The following is a 15,891-nucleotide window of genomic DNA, read 5'->3' on the forward strand; positions in this document are numbered from 1 at the left end:
TGTAGCCCAGGCTACCCTCGAACTTGCAACAATCCTCTTGCCTCAGCCTCCCGAGTGCTGGGATTATAGGTGTGTGTCACCACGCCCAGCGAGAATTTGTGATAAATAAAAAGGTTGACACAAATTTTTTTTTTAAACTCGGGATTGAACCTAGGGACCTTTGCGCTGGAGGTCTGTCTCTGGCCCTTTTTATTTTTCATTTTGAGGCAAGGTCTTGCTAAGTCCCTAAGTTGCTAAGGCTGAGCTTGAATTTGTGCTCCTTCTGTCTCAGCCTCCCATGGTTCCGGAGTCACAGGCAGTGTGCCACTGTGCCTGGCTCAAATTAGGTAATTGTGCCCTCCTTGCTGTTGTATTTCCTTCTCAGCACTTGCCTCTGGTTTCTTCTCAGGGTTGTGTGGGCTTTGCGCACCCCGCCCCAGGCGGGCATGTGGCCTGGAGAACTGAGTCCGCCTGCTGTGATTCGTGGCCAGGACTGAGGGTTTGGGTTCACTCAGTTCACTGAAGGGCTGTAGTGTTTTTGATAAATTTTACGTGTTGTGTTTTTCCGCCAGGTAATCACTTTACAGATATAAAAAAATAGAAACGGTTTGGGTAGTTGAAGTAGGGGGCGATTGATGAGCAAAAGGTAGGGCCGGGAGAGTTGTGGAAGACACAGCGAGGAGACGGACTGGCTGCACCCGTGGCCGGCGTTGCAGGTGGCACAGCCGGGCCGCCCTGGGCAGGGAGCTGCAGTGGCCCTGCCGTCAGGGGCGCGCTAGGTGGAGGTTCAACTGGGAATCAGCGCAACAGGGTGGTTACGTGGTGAGAGTGGGACGTAAACGAGACGGCAGGGAAAGCGCCCTGCTTCCCACTGTCGCGTCTGGGAGCGGAGATAATCAGCGTGAGGGGTGTAAGGGTGACCCGGGTGCGGGGCTTGCTGGTGGCCAGCGCTCGCGAGCGCCTCGCAGCGGCCGTTGAGAGGTGACTGCCTCAGCCCGAACTCGGCCTCCTCCCCTGCTTTTGCCTTTCCTCACGTGCCGCGGCTTGTATGCCTTTTCCTCTGTATTTTAAACACTTCAGTGAAGTTTAATTGACACGCAGGAAACGCCACGTCCCCCTTGAAACCATTGCAGCAATCGTGATAGTAAATATGTTCGTTATGCTCAGAAATTTTCTCTGCCCTTTTAACCCTTCTTTCCTCTGTCTCCTACCCCTAAACTAAAACATTTTGACTGAATTTCACTCTCTTGGAGCTTAACCCTTTCCCTCCCAGAATTATGCTTATTTTACTTTTTAATTTTTTTTTTTTTTTTGGTGGGTATTGGGAATTGAACTCAGGACCCTTATGCTTATTTTACTTTTTAATTTTTTTTTTTTTTTTGAGACAGGGTCTTGCTATGCAGTTCAGGCTGACCTTGAGCTCACTTTGTAGCCCAGGCTGGCCTCGAACTCCAAGTTCAGTCCACTCGCAGCCAGCTGAGGTAGCACCAGGAACAGAAGGATGAACGTTTCTCTAAGTGTTTATTTTCGTTCTTGTCCCATAATTCGTCTTTGTCCCAGCTACTTAAGAAAGCCATTCCTTTGTGATAGTTCAGCCTCCCGAGTCCTGGGATTACAGGCGTGCGCCTCCGCGCCCGGCTATGAATTATGTTTATTTTAAAAGATTAGAAGGCGACATGGTTTGCACACCTGTAATCTCAGCATTCTGGGGGGCTGAGGCAGGAAGATCCCAAGTACAAGCCCAACCTGGGCACCTTAGCGTAGCTCAAGGCAAAAGCCCTAAATTCTATCTTCAATACTGACAAAGAAAAATTTTAAAAAGGTGTGTGATATGATTTTCTTGGTAACTTGAAGGCAGATTTAATCTTAATAATATGCCTTATACTTCTTCAGGGAAAACATAAGTCCCCTAAGTATAACAAAGAGAACTGGTTCAAAACAGTAAAGTTATATAGCCAGGCATGGCAACACATGCCTGTAATTCTTGTACCCTGGGAGGCTGAGACAGGAGGATCACAAGTTTAAGCCCAGCCTGGCCTCCTTAGTGACTTGGTGAGACTCTGTCTCAAAATAAAAAAAACGAGTTGGGATTTAGCTCAGTGTGAAGGCCCTGGGTTCCATTCCTTTTGTTTTGTTTTGGTTTTGATTTTTTTTCCGGTACCAGGAACCAAACTCACGACCTTGAACTTGCCAGGCAGGCGCTGTGCCGCTGAGCTAAATCTCCAGCCCCGGGTTCCATTCCTAATACTGGAGAGAAAGGAAAAAAAGAGAATTAATTTTCTTACCTAAGTAAACAAAGGAATGGCTTTCTTAAGTAGCTGAAGGTTTCATGGGACAAAGATGAATTATGGGGCAAGAACAAAAATAAACACTTAGAGAAGCATTCATCCTTCTGTTCCTGGTGCCACCTCAGCTGGCTGCCAGTGGGCCGTAGCTGTCCCTGTTCTGGAGCCCACGGCTGCCTGGCTGCAGGCTGGGCCCCGAGGTCAGGAGCAACCTTCAGCCTGGGGCAGCCGGTGGGATCACCTCAGTTACTGTCTTGTCTGTCACGGGGAGAGTGATGTTGGGGGCACTGAAGGTACTGATAGGAGTCCCGACTGCTGTGTGAGGTGGACAGCTCGGCCACTTGCAGGCCGAAGGTCGGGGGTCGCGGTGCCACCCTCACGGCGCCTCACTTTGTCTGTCACGGAAGTCATTGCTTCCGGGGGAAGACAGGGAGCTTTGCTCTAGCTATGGCATGTGGTGCGGTGCTGGTCACACGCAGTGGGTGCTTAATGGGTGGAGTGGCAGTGAGGCAGTTTGTAGCGTATAAGCCGCAGAGCAAATACTGGGTAATTTCTCTGCTGAACACAGAACATGTAAAGTGTATCTGAGAATCAGGGGTAGATTGATTTCTTTAAAATCTGTTTATTTATTTCAGAAAATTGGTAGCTGGTAAGGTAAGTGAATAATCTGAAAAATTAGTCATTTCTTATAGGACACATTGAACTTTTTCTCCCCTGTGGTACTGAGGATTGAACCCAGGGCCTTCACGCTGACCTGCATCCCCAGCCCTTCTTTTATTTTTTCTTGCAGCTCATTGGGTTCTTGCTGTACCCCGGGGAAGGAATGGCGGCGAGAATGAGGAAAAGATAGATGAGACAAGAGCTGGGTGAGGGGCTGAGGATATGGCTCAGTGGCAGAGTTCTTGCCTTGTGTGCAGATAGCCCTGGGTTTGATCCCTAGCACCACAAAAACAAACAAATAAAACGCAAGTCTAAGTGGACTTGTTTGTAACCAAGAAGCCTGATCAATAAAATTCCTTTCCAGCATCACATTTAAAAAACAAACAAATAAACAAAAAAAAGGGTGAGGTGGAGGCCTCTTTACCGGATGGGTAAGAGGACCTCAACAACAGTAAGGGTGTTTATTTATACCTTTGAAAGTTAGTATCACAGATGCGAGGTTGATTGCCAGCTCCAGCTGCTCCCAACAATTTTTTATTTTGAGACAGGGTCTTTCTAAGTTACTAGATTGCCCGGGCTGGGCTTGAACTTGCAGTCCTCCTGCCTCAGTGTCCCAGAGTGCTGGGATCACAGGTATGTGCCACCATTCCCAACCACCATGAACTATTTAAAAATGCCATAATTTGGATTGAGCATTATGTGTTTTTCTAGAATTAAGTTAAATAGAAGCCTCATGTCATGTTCATCCAATCTGATGTAACTGTGTTTTTCCCTTTAGGAGGCAGTGAAAAAGCCCGGGCACTTCATACATCAAGAGGAAAACTGCTGCCCAGGGAAAGAATTGACAATCTCATCGACCCAGGGTTTGTACCGTCTCAAGTGCTAACTCAGTGTTCTCCCTGCCGTGGTGTTGAGACCAGCTGGGGGCCGGGGGGCAGGGTCCAGATGTGCTGTGCAGACAGCTGACCTGGAGGTCTCCGAAAGGACTGGGTGTGGGGTTCGAGGGGGCCAGTGATTGCTCCAGAAGTGTTTTCTCCCTGGAGTGGCCCCCTCTTCCCTGCCTGGGGACCATGCTGCCAGCGCCTGTGTCCCTGCTGGTCCGTTAGTGTGCATTTGTGTCTTAGGCACCTGTGCATTCTAAACATAGCAGGAGACTCTAAGTGTGAGTGTTGGACCCCTTTCCCCTCTCACAGTATCTCGAACGTGGGAGGAACAGCAAGGTGGTGGTGAAGAGCTGGGTCCTTGGTACCACACTACTTAGTAAAATCCCAGCTTCTACGGACGGGTGTGATGGCACGAATTTGTAATCCTAGCACCCTGGGAGGCTGAGGCAGGAGGGTAACAGGTTTTTTTTTTTTTTTTTTTGGTGGGTATTGGGAATTGAACTCAGGACCCTGTATGCCACCTAGCTATCTCCCCAGCCCCTAGATCTGGTTATTGAACTGGCTGTGTAGCCCAGGCTGGCCTTAAACTCACAGTGTCCTTGCCCTTCTGACTCAGCTTTCTGAGTGCTGGGATTACAGGTGTGGACCACCACGCCTGACAGGCATGTTTGAGCCCAGCCTGGACGTCTTAGTTAGACCTGGTTTCAAAATTAGAAGAGCAAAGGCCCTGGGTTCAATTGTCAGTACTGAAAAAAAAAGAAAGAACCAGCTCTAAAGAAGAATACCAACTCTGCATTGCTAGTTGTGTTACGTTGTACAAATGACTTAACTTCTGTGTTTTGGTTCCCTCATCAGTGAATGGCGGTCCGTAGGATCCGCCTCCTGAGGTGGTTCTGAGGCCCAATGCGTTAGTGTTTAGGGAGCCCCTACAGAGAGGAGGGCTGGCACAGGTAAGGGCCACGTAGTGCAGGTTGTGATTCTTTGTCTGTGTTAATAAAGACATTTGTACAGCACTTTATAATAAGCACCCGGCATTCTGTCCTGTGGATACACTATAGAAATTCTCAAGACATTCGCATCTGACTTTGTTTAGTTGTTTTAGAGGTTTTGTGTACAATGTGCATACTTGAGATTTTGCCTCATTGGAAACCGTGTCCCTGCCCTTGTGTAGCTGTTCAGGTGTGTGCATGTGCTTTCTAGGACGTTAGTTCTGATGCTCTCCTTTCCCCCCAGGTCTCCGTTTCTGGAGTTATCCCAGTTTGCAGGCTACCAGCTGTACGGCGACGAGGACGTCCCCGCAGGCGGCATCATCACCGGCATTGGAAGGGTGTCGGGGTGCGTCTTCTCTCTGGGGCACGCGTGGGGGTCGGGAGCAGGTCTGGGGTGGGAGGCAGGTATGCGGCATCTCCTTCCCATGTTGGGAGGCAGCTTCATGCTCACTATACTGTCAGGACCTCAGTCGCCTGTGCAGCCTGAGGGAGAGTCATCTGTGCAGCTTTTTGTTTTTCTCTGGTACTGTGGATGAAACCAAGGGCTTTTGTGCTGAGCTGCATCCCCTGCCCTTTTTATTTTGAGATAGTGGCTCACTAAGTTGCTACATTGCCCAGGATGGGCTTGAACTTGCAATCCTCCTGCCTCAGCCTCTCAGGGTGCTGGGATTATAGGCATGGACCACTGACTACATGCAGCTTCATTTGTGGAGCCTTACAGACAAAAATCAAAAGGAAAAACCCCGGCAAAGATCTCTGGGGTTGCATCCAGATCTTGGCACTTCCTCAGCCTTGCCATGTGTGGGCCTGGCATGGAGAGTGTTCTTCCTTCGGTCCCACAGTTGATCTGTGCATCTGCCAGGTGAAAGCCCCGTCTTAGAGCAGTGCCCCAGCTCCAGCTGTGGTCCGCAGGTGGTACCAGCCTCACCTAGGTGGTTATTCCACAAGCATATTCTCAGGTCTTTTCCTGGAGGTGCTAAGTCAGAAATGCTAGGGGTGGGCCCTGCGATCTGCATTTTAACAAGCCCTGCCTGCCAGTTCCTTCCAGAATCAAGATTGCTGAGTGTTAACCTTGTCTGTATGTGTGTAGGAGTGACATGGCGTCACCGTGCAGGACTGGGACGGCCCACCCTGCCCTGTCCTCCCTGCGGCTTGGAGAGAGTAGACGTCATCACAACTACACTAGTCTACAGAGAAGGACCAGCTCTGGGTAGCTGGGCCGAGCTCAGGCAGGCAGACTGTGCACATTGGTTCCTCAGCTTCTCCCCGTGATCTGTGCTGATGGGAGGCGCGGCCACCTCCAGCGCCACTGTTGCTCCTTTTATTTAGTTTCCTCTCCTTACCCCTAGCCCCCTCTGTGGCTCTTCGCTTAATGTTCAACCGGCGTGCAGGCTTTTTGTTTTTGTTTTTTGAGTCTTATGGGACAGTTTAAACTTTTTAAAAATGATAAACTTAATGCAGAATTAACCCAACCTCCTGTATCATGGAAATACATACATAGAATAACTTCTGTTCCTCATTCTTGGGGTTGTAATAGTGGCCGTGTGTGCCTTCCTCTTTTTTCCTTTGTGCATACACAGTAGTCATGCGTGTGCGCATCAGAGAGCCGGGTGTGTTTACACACACTGAGGCAGTATGATGTCCCTAGACAGTATGACCCCTCATGGTGTGTGTGCTGTGTCGTTGACTGGAGCAGCTTTATGTGCCCTGACTGTGCTAACAAAATTTAGTGTAATTTTATATCCAAAATGATAGAAGCATTTCAAATGAGATACCCAGGGACAGACCCAGCTCTAAACATGAGATTCATTTATGTTTCATACATACTTTGCATACATAGCCCGATGGTAATGGTATACACTGTTTCCAATATTTTCCCCACCACAAGTGGAACATTCCATACTTGACCTCATGGGGTAGGACATGGTCAAAATACAAGTGCACTGAAAATATTAGCTTGTCAGCTTCATGTTACTACCTCAGAGCTTCTGAGACAGGCTGCCTGAGAAGTCAGTTTAGAGGTTTATTTGCTCACAGTTTTGAAGGTTCCAAACTGTGTTGGCTGCCTGGGCTCCATTTTGGTGAGGGTGGTGGATCCTGATGGCAGGGAGTGTGTCTTGGACCAAGATCCGAAACTATTCTGTTTGTTAACGTGTTGTTTGCCACCCCTAACCACTCTTCCCCATTGGAGTGGAGCTCTGTGGAAGGAGGAGTTTTGTCCTTCTTCTTCACCCCTGTATTGTTCGTCCCCAGGATGGGACATGGCATGTAGGAGGCACATAAAAGATATTTATTGAATGAAGGAATGGATGACACCAGAAGACTAAGTTGGCTGTTGGTTAGTTCTAGCGTGAGGCAGTGAAATCGTACCATACTTACATAGAATGCTGTTTTTATTTTTCTAGTTGGGAGGGAATCCCCTTACTCCACAGTGATATCAGATGAAGTGGTAGATACCAGAAGACGCCCTTGTTTAATTCTACTCTAGAGGATAAACTGTTGCTATAAAGGTTGATACATTGTGTCAACTTGAGTCTAGAAGCTTAACTGAGTAACTCAGCAGTTCTCCATCCTGGGGTCTGGAAGACATGCCCTTACCCTCTTGGATGTTGTTCATTGTGTCAGCTTGAGCAGTTGAGAAGTTGAACTAAGGGACTCAGCAGGGGGCCGGGTCCTCACTTTGTAAACATCCTGAGCCTGTGCAAGAGGAGGGCATGGAAATGGTGTGAGTGTAAAGGACCCACCTTAGGACAGGGAGCTGCTTACAGTATGAGGGAGGAAAAGAGGCTTGTCTCCCTGCCACCCTTTCTGTGCTCTTGCTGCTTTTGCTGTTTTCTGCCACCTTGAAGTGTTGCCCCTATGCCATGCCACTCTGCCTTGGAGCCGGCTGATTACAGACTGAAACCTCTACAAACTGTGATTAAATAAACCTTTCCTTCCTCAATTTTGGGTGTTGGGTATTTTGTCTCAGCAATGAGAGAAAAGTAACTTAACAGTTATCAAAAGCCTGTTCTGACGGCAGCTCTCAGGTTGTTCTCTGTGGTCATAGACAACCAGGGATCCATATCAGGTGCATATATTTCAGCCTGTAAGAGATTTCTTTCCTTGTGGGCATGGGGAGGAGTGATTTTATCTCCTCCTGGAGCTACTCTAGTGCTGGGTATTATGAGTGCATCGGAGTTCGTTCATTTACTAGGTATAAAGTAGCAGCACTTCATTGTAATTTAAATGGCCCATTCTTTCATAGAAAGCATGGTTGAATGCTTTGTGTTATCCATATTCCTTGTCTGACGAATAACTGATGAACAGTTTGCTCAAAGTAGAAGCAGAAAAGAGATTTCATCGACTCTTTCTGCTAAGCTCCGGTGTGGCTCGGTCTTGGCCACAGTCCGTATTATCAGGTGTCTGACTTTTCTGTTGCTGGCCTGCTTGCCCTGTGTGGGCTCTCATATCCAGTACTGGGTGGCAGGCGACTCCTGCTTTCTTTTTTTTTAACTGCTAATATCTTTTGTTTTTTTTGTTTTTTTTTTTTTTTTTGGTTTTTCTCCGGTACCGGAAACCGAACTCACGACCTTGCGCTTGCCAGGCAGGCACTTTGCCGCTGAGCTAAATCCCCAGCCCTAACTGCTAATATCTTTATTGGCAACAAAACATATTTCAGCTTGCTTCTTCCCTGATTTGTGGAACCCACCCGGAAATGCCTGCGCTCCTAGCATGGTAATTACGCTAGAGGAAGATGAGCGCGGAGGTACCACGCCCACCCATAGCAGAAGGGTTAGACTCGGGTTGGTAGCTAATGTTGAACAATATTGGGTGCCCACCGTCTTGAAGTTTAGTTGACGCTCTCACCTCGGGGCCAGTCTCCACTGGACTCCAGTCAGACCCCTGTGCTTGTGGGGCACTGTTTTCTGGATGTGTTGCTCGCTCCTGCAGGGCCCAGTGGGACAAAGATGCCAAAGGCCATTTGACGTGGCCCATTTGGTGTGGTTTAGTTCATGATCCACGTGTGCACACCACTGTCTCCTTCATCCACAGGGGATACAGCATCGCAACACGGCTGGTGGAAGACTTTTTGGCTGGTTGGTTATATGCACATCCTGTACCATTTCGTATAAGGGACTTGAACGTCAGCAGGTCTTGGCATCTGTGGGTGGTCTTGGCATCAGTTCCCTGTGAATACTCTTATTTTCATTGCAGTGATACAGGGAGGACATAGGACCTCCAAATAGTATAAGGGAACTATAACTGCTAACTCACTAGATGTCTGATATGCTGAGTTTGAGTTCTCTAAAATTGAAGTCTGAATTCTAGGAATAGTGGAGGTTAAGAGTGGGAAAAATTTATTGAGAGAAAGAAGAACTTCTGTCTAAGAGAGACAGAAGGGGTCCGAGTGGGTGGCTTTTAGGATCTGTGGTGGAAGGAGCGGTCCGGGGCTGAGTCTTGGGGCCTGGTTCATGTATTTCCCTGTGAAGGTGGGCACCTGGCTGGGCCCTTTTGAACCACAGGTACTAAAGATGGAGGAGCAAGCCAGGTGTGGTGGTGTATACCCCTATTCCCAGCACTCAGGAGGCTGAGGCAGGAGGATTGCTGCAAGTTTGAGGCCAGCCTAGGCTACGTAGTGAGTTCAGAGCCAGCCTGAACTACATAGCGAGACCTTGTCTCAAAAAAAGAAAAAAACAAAAAGATGGAGAAACGCTGAAGAAGTGTTTCTATCTGTTGTCAAAGTCATAGATGCTGGGGAGGCAAAACCAGTACCACAGACGTGCAGTATAGTATTGTGTCGGACTGAGGTTATTCTGTAACATGGCTGTGATCAAAACAGATCAGCTGTAGTGGTTTTGTCTCTTGTCCAGTGTCTCCTGTCTAGCAAGTGGCGGGGTCTGAATGCCAGTCTGGCTTTGTCTGACTTCACAGCCTGAACTCCTCCTTAGTGCAGCGCCGCACCTCGGGACTCGTGGACCCACCCCATGTGCAGGGTTGTGCCCGGTGGCCTGCTGTGAGCCTAAATTTTCTCCAAAGTTGTTTATTTAGTGGTAGTCATTGAAAGTTTACATTCCACTCTGTAATATAGAAAAAGGCTTTATATGACAGAGTTGACGCTTAGAGACTTGTTTATCTTGCCTGGACCCCTCAACACCACCCAACGCCAGTGTTCCCTGTTTTCAGCTGGGACTCAGTGGGCTGGTCTGTGGGGTGCCAGGGCCTGAGAGGGGGTGACGCCGCACCATAGAGAGAAAGAAGGTTGAGTTCAGTAAAGCGCGTAGTCACTGTCCCTGATTTCAAACGCCCTCCGATGCGAAGGTTCTGTGGGATGCTGTGCTCCTCCTCTGTCTTCCTTGGTCACTTGCGTGCCTTTGGACCCAACAGACTGATCTGGTGAGAGGGCACCGCCCGGGATGCACTGACTGCTCCTTTCATGTTTTCTCTGTATTTTTTTAAAGTTGGCATCTTTGTGTCTCCAAGCAAGATAAATGTTGTATTTCAGACTTTTTTTAGAATATTTTTTTGGAAAAGCAGATGGCAGTAACACTGAAGAACTCTTGACAACACAAAAATAAATATCAGTATGCTTGGCAAGTCTGTTTCCATTTTTGCAAATTACTTTCCTAAAAGGAAACTTTGAAGGTTTATTATGAGGCAGTTCCTCTCCCTTGAGATGCCCTCCCTCCCTCCCTTTGTATATCGTCATCATGTTAGGCTGGGCCTGATAGCGCACACCTATAATCCCAGGACTCAGGAGGCTGAGGCAGGAGAAATGCCACAAAGTTGAGGCCATCATCTTGTTAGACCTTTTCATTTAAAGAACCATTTTGAACCATTCCATGGCTTAAATTGTTAGTTTTTCACTACTAATACAGAACTGATAAGTCTTTAAAAATCAAGAATTGTATGAGTTTGCAAACTTGTTAAAAGTAATCATTTTAAGCCAGACATGATGGTGCACCCCTGTAATCCCAATAATCTGGGAAGCTGAGGCAGAAGGATTGTAAATTCAAGCCCAGCCTGGGCAATTTAATGACCTAGCGAGACACTGTCTCAAAACATAAAAAGGTGTGGGTATGTAATTTGGTGTGGAGGCCTTGGTTCAAACACCAGTACCACCAAAAACAAACAGGCAAACAACAAAAAGTAGTCATTTTGCATTGTAAAAGTAAATTAAATCTTGCTTTATATCTCAGGATTGTCCCGTACTGAGTGTCATTAGTGATCTGTACTAGAAGTTAAAGGTTTTTGTGGGTACCAGGAATTGAACTCAGGACCTCATGCTTCCAGGCAAGTGCTGCGCTGAGCTATATTGCCGGCCCCTTAAAGGTTGTTTTGGAGTGTCTTGTGATGAGCTGAAACTGGTCTGTAATTAGGAAGAAATCTCTCATATTTTCAATGCCATTTCTGCCTTTCAGAGTGGAATGCATGATTGTCGCCAATGATGCCACTGTTAAAGGAGGCACCTACTACCCTGTGACTGTGAAAAAGCACCTGCGGGCACAAGAAATTGCGCTGCAGAACCGGCTCCCCTGCATCTACTTGGGCAAGTTGCAAGAGTGGTAACGTGCGCTCACACCAGCTGGTGATGCATAAGACCTTCTCACAGAGGGCCTGCGAGGTGTCACAACGTGTATTTCAGAATGCTGCTGAGTTCTCTCATGGTTAAAGAGGGAATGTGTGTTCTTTGTTGAAAACTTTTGGGGGAAATGAAACAAAAACTGCATGAAGCTGTCATTGAGGAATGACCTCCACTAATACTTCCACATGCGGCAGATTTTTTTCTCTACACGTTTTTTTTTCTATATATTTTTTCTGTTAACCATAGTGGGTTGAAGCTATTTAAAAAAGAGCTAGTAGTTCTAAATCTCTTGAGTGCCAGGGTAGTGTGTTAAATGCTTAAGCATTATATAATTTGAGTAGTTGTTTAAATTTAATTTCCAGTGAAAGTAAAATTAACCTTTGAAATGAGAATACATTTAAATCAGGAATGTTGGGGCTGGGGATTTAGCTCAGTGGCAAAAGCGCCTGCCTGGCAAGCGCAAGGTCGTGAGTTTGGTTCCTGGTACCGGAGAAAAACCAAAAAAAATTAAAAAAAAAAAAAAAAATCAGGAATGTTTCCAAAAGAACCTGAAAGATAACAGAGAAATGGGTACTTCCTGGATACTGGTTTAGTCTGCTCCAGCTCCAGAGTCTATCGTTCATTTATCTAAGCATCTGAACACATAGTGAGGCAGAGTTTTTTTCCCCCGGGAAGGTGAATTTAGCTGGCCACACACCATGTGAGACGCAGGAGCAGGTGACCCTGGCTGTGTGCAGGGGCTGTGCTGGACACTTCAGGACATGGTGAGGGGGCTTGATGGCATCTTTGGTCCAGCGGGCCCAGGGAGCCCAGCGTTGGTGACAGGACGCAGAGCAATTCAAGGCTTCACAGTTGCGGGCAGTACCAACAGGTATAGGACTAGGTAGCTTTTTTTTTTAACCTTTGCTATGTGCACTCAGCCATGACATACATTATTTCATGTCATCCTGATGACAACTGTGTTGAATACCTACTGTTGTTTTCTTCATTTCATGGGTTAGGAAACTGAGGCATAGAATGGCAGGAGGCACCTATAGTCATGCAGCAAGAAGGAACAAGTTCTGTTTTGAATTTGGCTGGCACTCTTTTGTTTTGATTTTACAGTACTGCCTATTGAACCCAGGGCCTTCACACTGAGCTACATCCCCAGCTCTTATTTTTAAATTTTAAGACAGGGTCTCGCTAAGTCACAAAGTTACCCAGGCTGGACCCCAACTTGTGATCCTCTTGCCTCAGCCTCCCACAGTGCTGGGATTACAAGTGTGCACCTTCACTTCTGGCCCGGCCCGTACTCTTACCACCACTTCCATCTGCAGTGTCAGACGGCAGTGGGTGATTCTGGCTATTGTGTAAGTATGGTAGGTAGTTTTTGTATTGGTTTAAAAGAGGGAAAGATACTTTTTCAGCTCAGTGAGTTAAGGTCTCACAGTGTCTCTGGGGCTTTGACTGATCCCCAAGGAGAGAGAATCCTAAGTAATTCATGTCGGATTTTGCACAGAGGTAGCAAGCCTGATTTGTTTGTGGAGAACCGAATCTCTTTGGTTGTCCTGGGCGACTGGAGAGACTCCAGAACTGTTGAGTTAGGACAAGTGTATTGTGAACGTGGTATAGACCCCACACTGTTGTTGCTGCGCACCTCGAGCCGACTGTGCAGTGGGTTCTGTTCATAGAGGCTCGTTTATCTTTCTTCTTTTTTAAAATCAGACTTTATTGGTACCTTTTGGATATACATAATGATCACATTCTTCATTGAGAATTTGTACCTGTACATGATGTAACTTACTTTTTCCCATTCCCCTACCCCCTTCGATCCCTCTTCCCCTCTCCATTCATAGAGATGTTCTTACTCCTCAATTTCTCATGCAGTTGACTCGGGTGGTGCCAACTTGCCTCGCCAAGCAGATGCATTTCCAGATCGCGATCACTTTGGCCGCATATTCTATAATCAAGCAATCATGTCTTCTAAAAATATCACACAGGTAACTCTTCATTCAAGAGGTGTGTTGCGGGGCTGGGGATTTAGCTCAGCGGCAAAAGCGCCTGCCTGGCAAGCGCAAGGTCGTGAGTTCGGTTCTTGGTACCGGAGAAAAACCAAAAACCAAAAAAAAAAAGAGGTGTGCTGCTTTTACTCCAGTGTCTTTGCTAATTGTGTGCTCCAGGGTGACTTAAAAATAAAACAGTTCAATACGGAATGTAATCTTTTCCCACAGAATGTTACCTTAAGCTTACTTTCAGTTAACAATTTTGTCAGTTATGGGAGCATTCATATAAAGTAATAAAGTCTATTTACTCACAGAGAACAGGTTTTAGTATATGTGCTGCCAAAGCGAGCACCAGAGAACAGGCTTTAAAAAGAAAGACCACCTGGTAATTTCTTTTATAGGAATATAATGAAAACTAACTTAGGAGACACCAGATACATACATTTTATATATATATATATATACTAGTATAGGGGAGACTATATGTATATAATGAGATACATGCAAGATAAGTTCATGGTAGTGTTGTTTATTACAGCAGAAGTTAAAGAATAACCTAGTGTCCATTAATGGATATTAATGGGACATTAATGCTAGTTTTTAGCTGTTAAAACCAGTGAACTAAAATTGCATCTGTCAACAGAAAGAAGCTTTGACCTGGGCATGGTGGTGCACACCTGTAATCCCAGCACTCAGGCTGAGGCAGGAGGATTGCTTTGAGTTTAGGCCAGCCTGGGCTACATAGTGAATTTTAGGCCAGCCTGAACTACACAGTGAGACTCTGTCTCAAAAAATTTTTTTGCATAGTGGCTGAAGGGCCTTTCACTGAACGTCTTCTTTTTGCCTATTTTATTTTCATTTTCTTCAAAAACTTTTTTTCTGGCACTGAGGATTGAACCTAGGGCCTTGTGTATGCTAGGCATGCACGGTACCGCTGAGTGATGTACCTGCTCAACCTGGTGTTGGTGGTGGTGGTTTTATTTTGGGCCAGGGTGTCATGTAGTTGCCCAGGCTGGCCTTGAACTGACACTCCTTCTCCCAAGTAGCTGGGGTTACAGATGTGCAACCATGCCTGTGATATTTTCTAAAACACTTTAATATCAGTATTTCTTTCCTTGAACCGTGTTCTTTTGGTTTATTTGTGGTACTGAGGCTCAAACCCAAGATCACCCACATGCTAGGTCACATCTTCACCTCTTTTTAAAAATCTTTTTGAGTCCGAGTCTTGGTAGACTGCCCAGATAAGGCCTGAATTTATAATCCTCCTGCCTCAGCCTCTCAGAGTCCTGGGATTACATCACCACACCTGACTTTTATCTCACTATTAGATGTATCCTGACTAATTTCTCTTACTAGACTGTTAGCTTCTTGACATTAGAACAATGTCAGATTAATTTTTATATATCAAATTTCCCTGAGAGAAGCTTGTCTAATGTTTATTAGAAGAGCAAACTCCTTCCAGTGGTAGCCAACATAGGAAATGCTTCCCCTTGATATTTTAGTGTTGAGTATTTATTTGGCACTTTGGCCTGAATGTGCTGGTAAAACCATTAAAATACTGTATTGCATAAGTCAGTGACTCGCACTGAGTGGTTTGGGTGTGGTTTTCCACAGAGGTTTGGTGCTGGAAGCTCATTCTCCTGTGTAGCAGTCCTGAGGTGTGGATCTGAGACATGGCCTACTGGGAAGTGGAAGGCTGGGGAACACTGCGCCGGAAGGGGCTGATGCGCCAGAAGGGGCTGATGCTGGGCTTCGGAGTGGTTCCTTCCTACCTAGCGGGCTCTTACAGAAGAGTGAGCCTGGCTCTGACCCATCTCTTGCTTCCTGAATTGCCCTGTTGCCCTGTGACCTCTCTGCCTCTCACACATGCTTCTGGCATCGTGTCATCCACCATGTGTGGCATAGCCTGAGGCCCTCACAGATGGGGCTGCCTTATCCTCGATTTCAGCGTTCAAATTCTAGTAAACGACCCAGCCTCTGGGATTGTGTTATAGCAACCCAAAATAGGCAAAGTCATAACTTCATTTATGTTGTGTATGTGTCCTGACAGTGCTCACTAGCTTCCCACGTTCTGCTCTGTTTTTCTCCCCAAGGTTGGTTTTTATTTAATGTTATTAACTTTGCCAGGCAATCATCTGGAAAAACACTACACAAAATTGCATTACCCTCCTGGTCTTTCACTGTTCCAGTTCGTACCTCAGCAAATAGAGACTGGGTCACATTGCATCAAAAATGAATTACAAATAGCAGATCAGTAGGATGCCCTACGGAAAGGTCCTGACCAGGAGCCAAGAGTTTTACACCTGATTCTGCAAAGGTGCATTACCTCTGGACCTCCATTCTCCCCCTGCAGAACTCCAGACGATTCTACAGTGCAAGGAACGCTGTGATCAGTGTAACAGAACCCAGGGGAGGCGGGGCGACTGCTTCACAGGAAGGCTGTAATAATGTGTTTAATCCTTGTAGTGGAGAGCGCAGCAGGATTGCTTTGCTGGGGTTCTGGGTCCTCTGTCCAGTGATGCCCCTGTGTAAGCTCTTTGTTGTACC

The 15,891-nt window shown here is 46.6% G+C and overlaps 1 protein-coding gene across 1 annotated transcript in view; it reads left to right on the top strand.

Moving 5' to 3' along the window:
• The window catches only part of Mccc2 (methylcrotonoyl-CoA carboxylase 2 (beta)), a gene marked incomplete at its 5' end in the record, with an annotated part of 58,265 nt that overhangs the window by 3,676 nt on the left and 38,698 nt on the right, over positions 1 to 15,891 (top strand). The window contains 4 exon segments of the mRNA XM_005413932.2: positions 3,703 to 3,787; positions 5,042 to 5,143; positions 11,199 to 11,326; positions 13,229 to 13,341. Coding sequence (XP_005413989.2) covers positions 3,703 to 3,787; positions 5,042 to 5,143; positions 11,199 to 11,326; positions 13,229 to 13,341 — 428 coding nt within the window.

This window comes from Chinchilla lanigera, unplaced genomic scaffold (genome assembly GCF_000276665.1).
Source record: "Chinchilla lanigera isolate Chin_1 unplaced genomic scaffold, ChiLan1.0 scaffold00174, whole genome shotgun sequence".
NCBI lineage: Eukaryota > Metazoa > Chordata > Mammalia > Rodentia > Chinchillidae > Chinchilla > Chinchilla lanigera.